General features: G+C 42.4%; 1 protein-coding gene across 1 annotated transcript; it reads left to right on the forward strand.

Moving 5' to 3' along the window:
• The first annotated feature begins 709 nt into the window (after window positions 1-709).
• LOC124937004 (probable LRR receptor-like serine/threonine-protein kinase At1g74360) lies at window positions 710-4,309 on the forward strand. The gene is made up of 2 exons (XM_047477526.1): window positions 710-837; window positions 972-4,309. The coding sequence occupies exons 1-2, from the start codon at window positions 774-776 to the stop codon at window positions 4,157-4,159; spliced, it is 3,252 nt and encodes a 1,083-aa protein (XP_047333482.1). The 5' UTR covers window positions 710-773; the 3' UTR covers window positions 4,160-4,309.
• Window positions 4,310-14,930: the final 10,621 nt, after the last annotated feature.

Consider the following 14,930-nt stretch of genomic DNA (forward strand, 5'->3'; position numbering starts at 1 on the left):
TAACAATAAAAAGTTTCCCAAAATAAAACTATACATAAATGATAAACGTCTCTTACTATATCCGTCCCATTATTATTCCTTCACAAAATAATATTTTAAAGCTAAATATAAAAAAAAACATTCAAAATGTCACGTCCAAGTAGTATGAAAACAATCTATAAAAAAAAACACAAATTGAATTTGAACTTTGACTTAGATTGCCAATAAAATTTATAATATGAAAGGTAGGGCTAAAACAAACAAAGTCACAATTTTCATTGAATATAATAATCCAAATTATAATAATAGTTGAAAACATAGAATAAAATAGTCAAGACTTTGTTAAATAAATTCAGGTTATTAGATCCTTTCAAATATTTTTATTAATACAAAAATGAAAATTAAAAATAATAATTTTATTTTATTAACCTTATTTTTAAATTTGCTAATAAACATTTTTAGGAAAATAATTTTCTTGTAATATGCTTTTATTTTATCTACATTTAAGTTATTTTTCTTTCTATTTTTATAGAGGCTGTATATTCGATTAATAGTTAAATAATTAATTTGAATCAAATTAGAAAAATATTATTTTCTAGAGAGAGAAAATTGAAAATTAGTTTTGACGTCCGTGCAGGCGCTCTATATTCAACGCCAAGAACATTCATATGAAAAAGAAATCATTTCATTCATTCAATAGATTATGTTTACATATATAATTACTAAGAAATTTCACCTGATTATAGCTACAGCCAACTGAGGAAGAAGAAGAGCTGAATTCTGAATTTCTGATCATGTCAAATGATACAGTAGATGGTTGTAGAGTTGCGTTAATCATTATCTTCATCATGATTACAGGTTTGGATTGATTATCTAGCATTCATTAATTGTATATATATATATTTATGCATATAATCTGTTTGTGTAATTGTCTGAACGAAGAATGAAGAATTTTCTATGATTCTGAGTATCTGACAAATCGAATGTTGCAGGTTTGATTAATAATGCTTATGGAGATTCTCTGGAGACGGACAGAGAAGTATTGCTTAGTCTGAAGAATTATCTCGAGAAAACGAATCTCGTTAACCGTGGAAAATACTCCAAATGGAATTCATCTTCTTCTGAATCTTCTCCATGTTCATGGCGAGGAATCACATGTGACAGTTCGAGTAATCGTGTAACAGGAATTGATCTATCCAGCGACGCCATCACCGGCGATATGTTCGGTAACTTCTCCGCACTTACGTCACTGAACTCGCTTGATCTCTCCGGTAACAGCATCAACGGAAATGTAACGGGAGATTTAAGTAAGTGTTTCAATCTAAGAACCCTAAATTTATCGAGGAATACGATTAGAGGAGAACTTATCTTAACTGGACTTAATAGTTTGGAGATTATTGATTTATCCACGAATCAAATCAGTGGTGGAATTCATTTGAGTTTTCCTGCAATTTGTAGAAGTCTTGTGGTGGCTAATTTGTCTCAGAATAACTTCACTGGTTCAATCGAAGGTCTGTTTGATGATTGTCCATATTTACAGTATCTAGACCTGAGTACAAACAACTTAACAGGGAATATTTGGAATGGTTTCATAAGGCTGAAAGAATTCTCCATTTCGGAGAATTTTATACAGGGTTCATTAGCTTCAATCTTCTCATCAAATTGCAGCTTGACGAAGTTAGATATATCAGAGAATTTGTTTGCAGGACAAATCCCTAACGAAATTTCATACTGTAGAGATTTAGAGATCTTGAATCTATGGGGGAACAATTTCACCGGTGAGATTCCATCTGAAATCAGTTCACTGTCAAGATTGGAAGGGCTTTTCTTAGGAAACAACAGTTTCTCGAGTAATATATCAAATTCATTGCTTAACCTGAAGAACTTGAAGTTTCTTGACATGAGTAATAACAAATTTGGAGGAGAAATACAGAGCATTTTCGGTCAGTTAACACAGGTTAAGTTTCTCGTTCTCCATTCTAATTTCTACAGCGGCGGACTTATTTCATCTGGGATTCTTAATCTGACTAACCTAATCAGATTAGATCTCAGCTTTAATAACTTCACCGGTTCATTGCCAGTTGAGGTTTCTCGGATGACCAGCTTACGATTCTTGATTCTTGCGAAAAATGAATTCACTGGTAATATCCCGAAAGAGTATGGAAACATGGTAAGCCTTCAAGCGCTTGATCTTTCGTTTAACGAGCTAAATGGGTCTATCCCGTCTAGTTTTGGAAACTTAACTTCACTCTTATGGCTTATGCTTGCGAATAATAATCTTTCTGGGTCTATTCCGCCTGAGATCGGGAAATGTAACAGTTTGTTGTGGTTGAATCTTGCGAACAATCATCTATCTGGGTCAATTCCATCTGAGTTGACAACAATCGGAAGTGACCCATCAGCTACGTTTCTTCAAAACCGTCGCAATTACTTGTTTAGCGTTGGCTCAGGAGAGTGTCGAGCGATGAAGAGATGGATTCCGGCTGATTATCCTCCGTTTAGCTTCGTTTATACGCTTCTGAATCGGAAGAGTTGCAGAAATCTTTGGGATAAAGTGCTTAATGGGTATGGATTGTTTCCGGTTTGTGTTGATGGAACGAACGTACGAAGCTTGCAGATATCGGGTTATGTTCAGATTAGTGGGAATCAGTTGTCGGGTCCTTTGCCGAGTCAGATTGGTCTTATGAAGAACTTCAGCATGTTGCATTTAGGGTTCAACCAAATCTCCGGGGAGCTGCCACCGCAAGTTGCGCAATTGCCGCTAGTTGTCCTTAATATCACTCGAAACAACTTCTCCGGAGCGATTCCGATCGAAATTGGAAGCGTTAAGTGTTTGCAGAATCTCGATCTTTCTTACAATAATTTCTCCGGTCAATTTCCGGCTTCGTTGAACAAGCTGACTGAACTGAACAAGTTTAACATCTCATACAATCATTACATTTCCGGCGTAATCCCACAAACCGGGCAATTGACGACATTCGAAAAGGACTCATTCTTGGGTGACCCTTTCTTGACCCTTCCTTCGTTCATCGACAATACAAGTACTAGCGGCAATGAAACCGAACAACACCGCAATTCGAAGAAATCGAGGCGGCCGAAAATATTGGGGGAGTTTTTCGTGCTATTCGTTTTGGTATTTGCGATCTTGGTATGTGGAATCATGTCGTTTATAGTTTGCGTTATGGTGAAACGACCGGTCGAATTTAACCTAGAGGAACCCAAAGGCTATCATCACGGCTTCGGGTCGACGTCAAACACATCTTCGGAAACGGTTAAGGTTATTCGTCTCGACAAGACAATGTTCACTCATTCCGACATCTTGACCGCTACTTGTAACTTCTCCGAGAGGAGAGTACTCGGGAGAGGAGGATACGGGACGGTTTATCGAGGTGTGTTGCCCGACGGAAGAGAAGTGGCGGTCAAGAAGCTTCAACGAGAAGGACCCGAAGGTGAGCGTGAATTTAGAGCCGAAATGGAAGTTTTAAGTGGAAACGGGTTCGGGTGGCCCCACCAAAATCTCGTGACGCTATACGGGTGGTGTCTAAACGGATCCGAGAAATTGTTGGTTTACGAGTACTTAGAAGGCGGAAGTTTAGATGACTTGATCTCGGATAGACTAAGCCTGACTTGGTCACGACGGATCGACATAGCCATAGACGTGGCTCAGGCTCTAGTCTTCTTACACCACGAGTGCTTTCCTTCTATTGTCCATAGAGATGTGAAGGCAAGCAATGTCCTACTCGATAGAGACGGGACAGGTAGGGTAACTGATTTCGGCCTTGCCCGTGTTGTCGATGACGGGGTTAGCCACGTCAGCACGATGGTGGCTGGTACAATAGGGTATGTTGCACCGGAATATTGTCAAACGTGGAAGGCCACAACGAAAGGTGATGTGTATAGTTATGGGGTTTTGACTCTCGAGTTGGCCACGGGGAGGCGAGCTGTGGATGGAGATGAGTGCTTGGTTGAGTGGGCTAGAAGAGTGATGGGAAGAGGGGATGCTCGGAATGTTCCGGTGGCGGTTATGGGTTCTGGGCTAGCCGAGGGCTCGGAAGAGCTAATCAAAATCGGGGTGAAGTGTATTGAGGAGGCGCCACAAGCAAGGCCAAACATGAAGGAGGTTCTTGCTATGTTGGTTAAGATTAGAGGATGTAGGAAGGATTTCAAGTATAATTATTAGGAACTACATCTCTAACTCTTATTGAGTTGAATCAATGAGTTTTCGTGTAGATGTTTGTTTTATTCTCCAATATGTCAATAGTTATAGGCTCATACAAATAGTTCATATGTTTTATTGTAAATCTATTCATTTTTTTTTTCAACTTCTCTATATTGGCTCTAAGAAAATGATAAGTTTACATAATAATAATAATAATAATAATAATAATAATAATAAGTTTATTTGAATTGTATACCCAATGTTCTCCTATAATAGTCAATAAATTTAGGAGCATTGTCAAAATTATTTGCTTAGATGTTTTCATATTTTGTTTTGTTTTATTGTGAGAAATTTTGGAAGTAAAAGATTCTACCCTATATTTTGTTATTCGAATAAAACGTCATTCACGGAAAAATTTCTTACCAATGATATGTGCATTAAAAAAAATGTATTATGGTTACTCATTGTCATATGTGTCACGATGATGTTTAATTCATAACTCACTTACTTTTGTATTGTCGGTGAGTGATTAGTATCTAGAGTTTTTTGTGATGTATTACTGAGATTCATTGGGTGATGTCCGAGTCTTTGAGTAATTACTACAAAGTTTGGATTATTACAGTTGATATGAGATGTCTACATATTTGGGTTACTATCTCAATTATTTTTTTGGTGAACTTTCTGGTTAGAGATAAATCGTTGATTTTTAATGATAGTAGCTGTTAGGATCTAGGTCGCCGCTGGTGGACCGGGGGTTGGACCGGTTAGCGGTTCTCACTCGTAGGGTGGTGGTTAATCCTGTTAGAGATTAACACCGGGGTTTCAATACTACACAACCTGTCACAAACCCTTGAACTAGGTTCAAGCGCGGAAGAGGTTTGCTTTCAAGTTGAAGCGGTACACGTGTATGATAGGCGGAATCGGTTTCGGATGATGGAGATTTGAAGAATGGTGAGTCGGTTTCGGTTATCTGGATATTCGGTATGGTCAGTATGGAGTCGGTTTGGAGCGGTATGGTTTAGGTTAGTCGGTTATGTAATGAAGCCAACAGAAAGTAAATAACACAACAGAGTTTTATGGATGTTCGGAGATAAAACTCCTACGTCACCCCTTCCTCTCGAAACCGCGAGAAGGATATTCACTAAGGAATACAAATACAATCCGATCGAGACTTATTTCCTGCTCGATAACACTCTTACGATTTACACCGAAATTGTAACACACACTTAGAATTTAGCACTTAGGCTTTCTTAGAATACCACACTGTTATCACTTGTAGTAAATGCACTTAGCTTTTGTTATCTCAATGTTTGTCTCACTTAGTAACTGCCTTGATGTCTGCTTGATGTCCCGCATTTACTCTTCTGCAACTGCCTCCTTTTATAGGTGAAATATGCCAACGGTCATATTTCGAAGCCTTGAATCTGATTGGCTGGTCAGCGGTGCAGTGATTCAGTGTCTTAGACCTGCGGTCTTCTCCTCAGACCTGACGGTCAATCTCAGACCTGGCATCCTGTTTCAGACCTGCCGGTCTGTAAAGCAAACCTGCCGGGTTTGTCTTTTACTCAATGTAGGCACTGTCTGCTTGGACAGTTGTCTGTACTTTGAAGATTTCCTTTCTGGCTTATCCCGAAGTGGAAAGATCCGGTAGTACTGTTTTCTGCAGCCTACAGTCTTTCCTCAGACTTGCATGGATATGGAAGTATTCAGTCTGTTCCTTTGGTATCATTCTCAACAGATACCCAAAGTGTCTTCTTGTGCAGGTCGGCCTCTTGACTTGGCCTAGGTTGGCCGCTTGACTTGGCCGAATATCTTTTGATAGTGAAGTGACCGGGCTTATTCCGGTTATGTTTGTCTTGAGGGTTGATCGGCTATTTGATGGATCTGGCTTTTAGGCTTTGGCCGATCCTTCCTCTGTGCGGTCACGTACCGAATACTCTTGATCGGTTTGGTAGCTTGACCGGTTCGGTTTCTTCAGTTGGTTTTCTTTTGTTCATCCGGTCCGGTTCCTTGTTCCTGCGTAGGAAGTTTGTTTAAGTTAAGTTTATTTGAACCGGTATGAATTTATCTAACAATTTCTCCCTTTTTGATTATTTTATTTAAAATTATCAAAATTATGTAAGTTTGCGACCGTAGGCCGGTTGTTTTGTTTGGCCGATTTTGAAAAAGAGTTAGAGAATTTTTCGAAAAATTTTGGGGAAGGGTTTTGGATGAATCTCTATCTTTTATCTAACAATTTCTCCCTTTTTGATTATTTTATTTAAAATTATCAAAATCATGTAGAAATGCAAAATAAGGCCGCTATTCAAAAATAACTTTATATATTCATAGATAACCGGAAAGTACTAAGCAAAAATACTAAGGTAAGTAAGAAAAAGAAGGATAGTCCCTATTCTGAGTCCGTGAATTCGTAGGCACTCTTCTTTCTCTTCGGTGGTGGTGGCGGTTGCGGCTGGGAAGATCGTGGCCTTTTTGATCGGGACCGCAACTGTTCTACGACTTCCTCCTCGATTAGGTCGGCTTGCTGCGAGGGGCCCGTTTCTGCCGGTTCAGAGATCGTGTTGAGCGTCTCGAGAATTCGAACTTTCTTACTAGCCGGCCTCTTTCTTTTCTTTGATGCCGAAGCTGAGGCTGCCGGTGCTGAAACGGAAGTTGCTGGTGCTGAAACGGAAGCGGCTGCCTTCTTCTTTTTCTCATTTTCCTTTGCAAAGCCGGCCAGCCTTTGTGCTTCCCGTTCCAGTCGTGCGGCATCGTCCGCAGCCAGTCTGGCCGCTTTCTCAGCATATCCTGGGAATAAGGCCTCGCCCCTTCTTACTCTTTCGGCCTCTATTTCTTCGTCGGTCATCTGAGATACTCGCTGCGGCTCTTTGTCCTTGCTGGCTTCGGCGTCCAGCCTTTCTTGGACCCTCTTTGCAACTAGAGCATCGGCCTCTATGGCCGCGGCATCTGCGTTTTCCTTGGCCTTCAGAATTTCGGCCATCTGCTCAGTTAGTGCCTTTACTTCGGCCACGAGATCATCGTTTTTCTTTTCCAGTACCGAGACTCGTTCAATTGTCGGATCAACCCGTTCGAAATCCTTCTGTAATTTCGAAGTGAGACTCTCCAGAGCTAAAATATGATGAGCACAATTTTCTCGCTCACCGGCCTCTTCCCATAGTCCGGTGCTAAGTTGCTCCAGGCGCGCTTGATGGTAATCCACAACGTTCTTTGTCACATCGGCGAACTGCATGGCCGAATCGAAAACGGTCTCGCATCTATCCTTGAGCGGTTGAAGCTTGGAGACGTTGTGGTCAAGTATGCGGTCATCAATCTTCTCTGATATTGAAGTGTCAAACTGCCGGAGTCGGTCCTCAATTCGCTTTGAAACAACTACTTCAAATTTTTGAAATAGGTCATCAATCCATTCCTTAGAAGGAACTGAGACGGTGGCTGCCGGTGGAGGAGTGGGAGCGGACTGCTCGGTCTGATTAGGGTCGGCTCTCTCAACATCGGAGTCTAGTATTTCAACAACCTCAGTAGGTGTTTCTAATGTGACCGCATCCACCAAGTTTAGTGCCGCATTTTCCAGGATTGGTACCTCGACATCCTCTAAAGTTTGTACCTCAACAGTTCCTGGAGTCGGTACCTCGATTGTTCTTGGAGTCGATATCTCAACAGTTCTTGGAGTCGATACCTCATCATCTTCTGGCATCGGAGTCTCGATGTCCCTCGGTGTCGCGGTGTCTTCTCTCGAAGTTGATGCCCAGTCCATTTGAAAGTCTTCGATGACCGGAGCGGTATACACCGGAACTTGTTTCTGAACGCAGATTGCTTCTAACCGCGCTATCTCTTGGCGTACTTCCCATTTGCCTTTTTCAAGTTTTTCTATTACTCGCGGTGCTACGGTAGACACCGATCCCCCTTCGGCATATTCTTCCTTAATCTTTCTGATACGCCTTCTTATCTGTCGAAGATGACTTCTCGGTATCAGTAGGCAAGTTCGGCACTGTACCTCATGAATGGTACCGGATTTTGTGAGGCTTAAGATATTGTCCTCTACGTCCTCCAACCTGGCGAAGCAATCCTCTTGGTTCAAGTCCGTCATCATGTTATTATAGTTCGTGTTGAAGCGGTGCTCATGCCACTCCAAGTATAAGTTTATAACGTCCTCATTCCGCCTGATGATGCCCTGAAAGATATTCTGGGCTAATCTTTCGGCTTCGGCATCATCGGCTTCTTCCCTGCTGAGGCCTTCATTATTGGCTCCCTCATGATTCCCTTCCCCACCCTCGGTGGTCTCAGGATTGAAGCTTTGTTCGGCATCGGTCGGATTCCGAGCCGAGAGATCGTCCTCATGGACCATTTCATTTTCGGTTCCCTCTGTTTCGGCTTCCTCATCAGCCCACTCCTCATCCTCTGTTTGTTGAGGTAGGTCTTCGAAAACTACCCTTTCTTTTCTCTTCCCTCCGGTGTTTTCTTTCGCCGGGGTCTTTTTCTTTGCGGCTTTCTTCTTTCGGCCACCTGTGGAGCTGGAAGCCGACGGCTTTCGTGGAAGAAATTGCTTTGATCGGATGACGCTACGTTTTATTATCCCAACACCGGGACCGACTTTGATCTTTAGATGTAAGAATATCTTGCCGAGTTGTACGGCGTATCCCCAAGACCTGTCCGAGCCCGGTCTTACCATTTCCATAAGGTTGCTGAACACCGCCCTTGCCCAGTTAATCTCCGTTCCATCCATCAGACGAAAAATCATCTTTATTTTGTCCCTGGTTAGATTACTGAAGTTTCCTCCCCTTGCCAGGATCGCCCTGGCAAAGACGTCACATGCCGGAATGAGCTCCGGTCTCAGCGTCTGTTTCTTTCCGGATGTGGTAAGCGGTTCGTTGGTTGCCGATAGAAGTTGGCAGGCTGTTCTATATGTATCCTCGTCCATCTCTTCCATAGCATCCATGCCGGTAGTTGGGAGACGCAAACTCTCGGCCACTACTGCTTCGGTAATCTCTACTTGAGAACCGCACACCGTTGCGAGGATCCTGTCGTAGGAGATGGTTGCGGTTTTGAAGAACTCTTCTACCGCTTCCTTGTATATTATGTGAGGACCGTCAAGTAGATGTTCCAAACCGGTGTCAATCAGCCGGTTAATTACTTCTTTTGCCTCGGCTGTTCCATGTTGCCGAATCTCCTCAAAGTCCACTTGAGAGTATAATTTGAACAGTGCCGCATCACGACCCATGTTTTGAGAAGTTTGAAAGTGAAAGAAATCGGCTTCAAAGAGTTTAGAAATTTAGAGAGATAAAGTGAGTTTGTGTGAGAATGAAAAATATGACGAAGACCCCCTTTTTATAGGCACGGTTTGGAAGCCAAACCGTCCCATCATGAATGGGCGGGAAATTTCCCTCCAAAACGAAAGGACGTGGTTTCGTACGAAACGGTGTGCGGTGTCTTTGGGCGGGAGATTTTCCCTCCAAAGTTCTTTGCCTATGTCATCGGTCACGCAATCATTTCTTTGAGACCGAATGGCAGATCGGTTTCTAATAGTGTTTCAGATTTTTGATTGATCGGTGTTTAACAGTTTTAAGCACATTTTATGAAACCGGATACGAACGATGTGAAGCCGGTTATGTTAGATAGATGCAAAGAGTAAAGAGAAGCGATCAAAACTGAAACAGTATTTTATTAGAATGGAAACCGATAGGATCGAAAGGAAGACATTTAAATAAAGATGTTTAATCAGTAAACACCATTTTGGAGTTCTTTTCCACCACGGCATCTCTATCGAGAATATTTGAGGGGGATGCCGGTGTGCCCGGTCCAAAATCTGGCCGGTGCTTGAGAATCAACCTGCTGATGTGGGGTGCAAAGCCGAGTCCCTTCTTGGTCCGCACCATTTTCCTCAGGATTTGAAAGAGGACCGCTGCCCAATTGATGGGCGTATGGTTGTAAATGTGGGTCATCATATTATAGGTATTCTTTGAAAACCGCTGATTTACAGATTGGCACAGAATGGACCGAGTGACAATCTCAAGAAGTAGCTGAGTGCTACGACCGAGACGGGTCTTTAACCCATAGGTTTCCACCGTCTCGAAGGTTCCTAAGCAGCGGTACACATAGTAGTATTCATCAGTGCCCTCCAAGGCCGGAAAATCAGAGAACCCTTCTTTGGGCAGATTGAAGAGGGTGGCAAATTCGGCTTCATCAAGCCGGGAGGTATGATTCCTTACAGTGGTTACAATGCGGTCTCCCCAGTTGACAGCATTTCTAAAAAATTCCTTGACATCCTCAGTCAGTATGGGACCAGATTCGTCAAGGAAGGCTTGAAGACCGGTAACAATGAGACTTTCAAACATGTGTTTCTTTGGGTGGTCATAGTCCCATTCGGCCAAGCATGAGCCGAAGTCAACACTTAGAAAATTTCCCAAGGTTCGGCTTGGCATGATTATGATGTAGAGAGAGAGAGAGATTCAAGAGAAGTGCAAGTGACTGTGGATGTGAGAAAGTGAAGGGAGGATGGCTCCTTATATAGAATTGTTTTTGGAGGGAAAATCAGAGCATTGATGGTTGGTTTTGTCTTATTAAGGGAAAGAATCTTTTCCTTTCCAAAGTGCATTGGGAAGTGGCGGTTTGCAGATCTCGAGGTAAATATTCGTTGGAAAGTAACCAGATTAGTTGGGAATTAAATATGCAAGTGGTTGGGAGTTATCTCATTAAATTGGATTATCTCATTAAATGCATTTAACACATAATGATATATATTAGATGGAGACCGAAGACGGTAGATACAACACCGAAAATGACATACATAAATGATGAAGTTAATGAAAGCACAAATAAAACCGAAGTGGACATGGAGGAGGCCGATATGGTTAATGATGCATCCGGTACATGCAGCAAAACGACCGGATGCCAGATGAAGTGACTTAACGAGGAGGGTTGAAGTTTCTCCTCCTCCATTCTCTTTCAAACCGACTGTAGAAAGAGTCGGTCATTTCCCTAGTTAGCACTTGAGCCTGGTTCAGGCTTTCGCCAGGGCAAGTTGGAACACCGAGTTCCACCAGGAGGGTGCTCATTTGGGGAATGAGACCGACTGACTGGACGTTAATCATCCAAACTAAGGTGTCGAACAGCACCCGGGACCAGTTTACCGGTGTGCCAGTAATGATGGCGGCCATCATATTGAAACTTGCCACGCAGTAGGTGTTAGTGACATCTCTTCCAAAGATGCCCCTTCCTAACACATCATTGAGGAGCTGGTACTCAGCCCTCAAGAGAGATTTAGAACCATGATCATTGACAGGTTCATCCGACCGGGCAAAGGCTAGGGATACCTCAGCCTTAATGTCTGCAGGAGGATTGAGATCTGTGATCCCTTGCTTGGGCAGACTGAGACACCGACCAAAGTCCTGCTCGGTGAAGTCGAAAATTACCCCCCCAACTTTGGATTGGATGTGGGTCTCAAAATGGGGTGTTCCCCGGAATACTCTGGCATTGTAGTAGAATTCCATAACGGATGCAGGATAGATGATTTGCTTATCATCCAGAAAATACTGGAGACCAGTATCTTCTAACTTCTTAATCATCCGATACACTTCATAGTGTTCGGTACCGGTACAGGATTCAAAATCTACTTGGAGGATGTTTGGGAATTGAGACATGGTTAGTTTGCCTTAGTGAGAGAGTATTCTTGTGACTTGTGAGTTTTGTGGTGAGTGTTGCCCTCTCTTAAATACTAGTTTAGGGGCTATCCTATTGTCCAGACATTAAATGGAATGACATGTATTAACTGCAGGATAAAAGGTTTTTCACCAAAATGGGTATGTTTGCAGTCTAGGTGTCGGTCATAGGCCTGAACCATGAAAGATATTAAAAGATCTTCACGTCTTTTTAGGCGCGACCAGTTTTCTTTGAAAAGGCAACATTTCAGAACAGATATCTATAAACATTGGTAGTTGTTCCATATCTGTGAAATTCAAATAATCTGGGATGACCTGCTTCCGAACCGGTCAGTCATCAGTTGTTCATCCAGATGCGGTTAGTTGGTGTTTCCACCAAGTAGCCGGTCGGTTTACTCTGTCTGATGAGCTGGGCGGTTCTTCCATAGGCATCTTGAGAATTCAAAAATCAGCAGCTTAAGAAGAACTACCTGTTTTATCTGTCGAAGCCGGTTTTCCTTTTAAGTGTCCTTAGGAAGGATCTGATTGATGTCGGTTAAACCGAGAGTAAGTCTAAATTGAGAGAACTTAGCTTCCTGTAGAGGCTTTGTGAAGATATCGGCTACTTGTTGATCGGTGGGTACGTATTCCAGCCGGATATGCTTCAGCGTGACATGCTCTCGAATGAAATGATGCCTTATGTCGATGTGCTTGGTTCTGGAATGGAGAACCGGGTTGTATGTAATCGCAATGGCACTTGTGTTGTCACAGAAAATTGGGGACTCTTCGGCTGTGATGCCGAAATCCTTCAGTTGCTGTTGGATCCAGAGAAGTTGAGAACAGCAACTTCCGGCCGCCAAGTATTCAGCTTCTGCGGTTGATGTAGCCACGGATGTCTGCTTCTTGCTATGCCATGATACCAGTCGGTCACCGAGGAACTGACATGTTCCGCTGGTGCTCTTTCTGTCAATTTTGCAGCCTGCATAGTCTGCGTCTGAGTAGCTTGTTAGATTGAATGATGAGTCCTTTGGATACCACAGACCGACATCAGGTGTGCCCTTTAGATACTTCAGTATCCTCTTTGCGGCTGTGTAATGGGATTGCTTTGGATTTGCTTGAAATCTCCCACATACACCAACTGCAAACAGGATGTCCGGTCTACTTGCTGTTAGATATAGCAGGGAACCGATCATGCCCCGGTATGCAATCTGATCTACTGATTGCCCTTCATCATCTCTGTCCAATTTAATGGATGAACTCATTGGAGTGGCCGCCGAGGAGCAGGTGTCCATACCGAATTTCTTTAGAAGCTCCTTGGTATATTTCGGTTGACTGATGAATGTTCCTTCCTTGAGTTGCTTAACCTGAAGACCTAGGAAGAAACTTAATTCTCCCATCATACTCATTTCAAATTTGTCAGTCATCATTTTTGAAAATTTGTCACAAAGCTTTGGATCGGTGGAACCAAAGATAATATCATCTACATAGATTTGAACAAGTAGGATATGTTCCTTCTTTTCAAATTTGAACAAGGTCTTATCCACTGAACCGATGGTGAAATCATGCTCTACTAGGAATGCGGTCAGTGTATCATACCAGGCTCTTGGTGCTTGCTTTAGACCGTATAAAGCTTTGTTTAGCCGGTATACATGGTTTGGAAGTGCAGCATTTTTGAAGCCGGGTGGCTGTTCAACGTACACTTCCTCACGTATATCACCGTTCAAAAATGCACTTTTAACATCCATTTGAAAAACTTTGAAATTTTTGAAAGCAGCAAATGCAAGAAAAATCCTAATGGCTTCAATCCTGGCTACAGGAGCAAATGACTCTTCAAAGTCAATGCCTTCTTCCTGTTTGTAGCCTTGAGCCACTAATCTGGCTTTGTTCCTCGTGACCAAACCGTCCTCATTGAGTTTGTTTCTAAATACCCATCTTGTTCCTATGACCGATTTATCTTTCGGTCTGGGAACTAAGTACCAGACTTTACTACTCTCGAACTGGTTTAGTTCTTCTTGCATTCCCAAGATCCAATCCGGATCTGACAATGCTTCATCTATTCTTTTCGGTTCAATCTGGGATATAAAAGCAGAGTTGAAATATCCTTCCAGAAGTTGACTCCTAGTTCGAACAGGTTCTGAAGGGTCACCTATAATTTGCTCAGGAGGATGTTTACTGTTTCTTCTGAGATTCAGTTCAAGGATGTCTACCGAGTTACCGTTTAATTAATCAAGGCTAGACATGTCGGTAGGCTGACCAAGATTGTCAGACCGACCGGCTTCCTCGGGTTGGACCGAAGTGTCAGCTTCCTGCTGTGAAACAGCTTGATCCGGCTGGGTATCAATATTACCCATTAGGTCATGGACAAATCCCCTGAAGACCGGGGTCTCATCTTCGCTATTAGAATGAATATCGTTATTTTCCAGTCTGTTATGTAGATCAAAGCATGAAGCAGTGTTGCTTTCAACCGATTCATCGAAAACAACGTGAATTGTTTCCTCCATGGTTGCAGTTCTATTGTTATATACTCTATATGCTTTACTTACCGACGAGTATCCTAGCATAATGCCGGTGTCGGTCTTTGCATCAAAAGCAGTGAGTTGAGTTTTACCATTATTGTGAATATAACATTTACAGCCGAAAATCCTGAGGTATTTAAGTTTAGGAACTCTGTTAAAATAAACCTCATATGGTGTTTTGTTGTGAAATCTGTTAATCAAAGACCGATTTTGTGTATGGCATGCAGTGTTGATAGCTTCAGCCCAATATTTCTGAGCAATGCCGGAGTCGGCTATCATGGACCGTGCGGCTTCCTTGAGAGTCCGGTTTCTTCTCTCGGCCAGGCCATTTTGTTGAGGAGTCCTAGCGCTAGACAACTCGTGTCTAATGCCGGATTCATCAAGATATGCAGTTAATGTGCTATTCGTAAATTCGGTACCTCTATCGCTTCGAATGCAATTTATACGAGTTGATTTTTCATTTTGCAAACGCTTAAGGAGGTTGATTAGGTTTGATACCGTTTCACGTTTAGATGGTAAAAATATGACCCATGTATATCTAGAATAATCATCAATAACTACCATGGTGTAGAGCATACCGCCTAGACTAATGACCTGAATCGGTCCAAATAAATCCATGTGAAGAAGATCTAGGCATCGGCTAGA

Source organism: Impatiens glandulifera, chromosome 4 (genome assembly GCF_907164915.1).
Source record: "Impatiens glandulifera chromosome 4, dImpGla2.1, whole genome shotgun sequence".
NCBI lineage: Eukaryota > Viridiplantae > Streptophyta > Magnoliopsida > Ericales > Balsaminaceae > Impatiens > Impatiens glandulifera.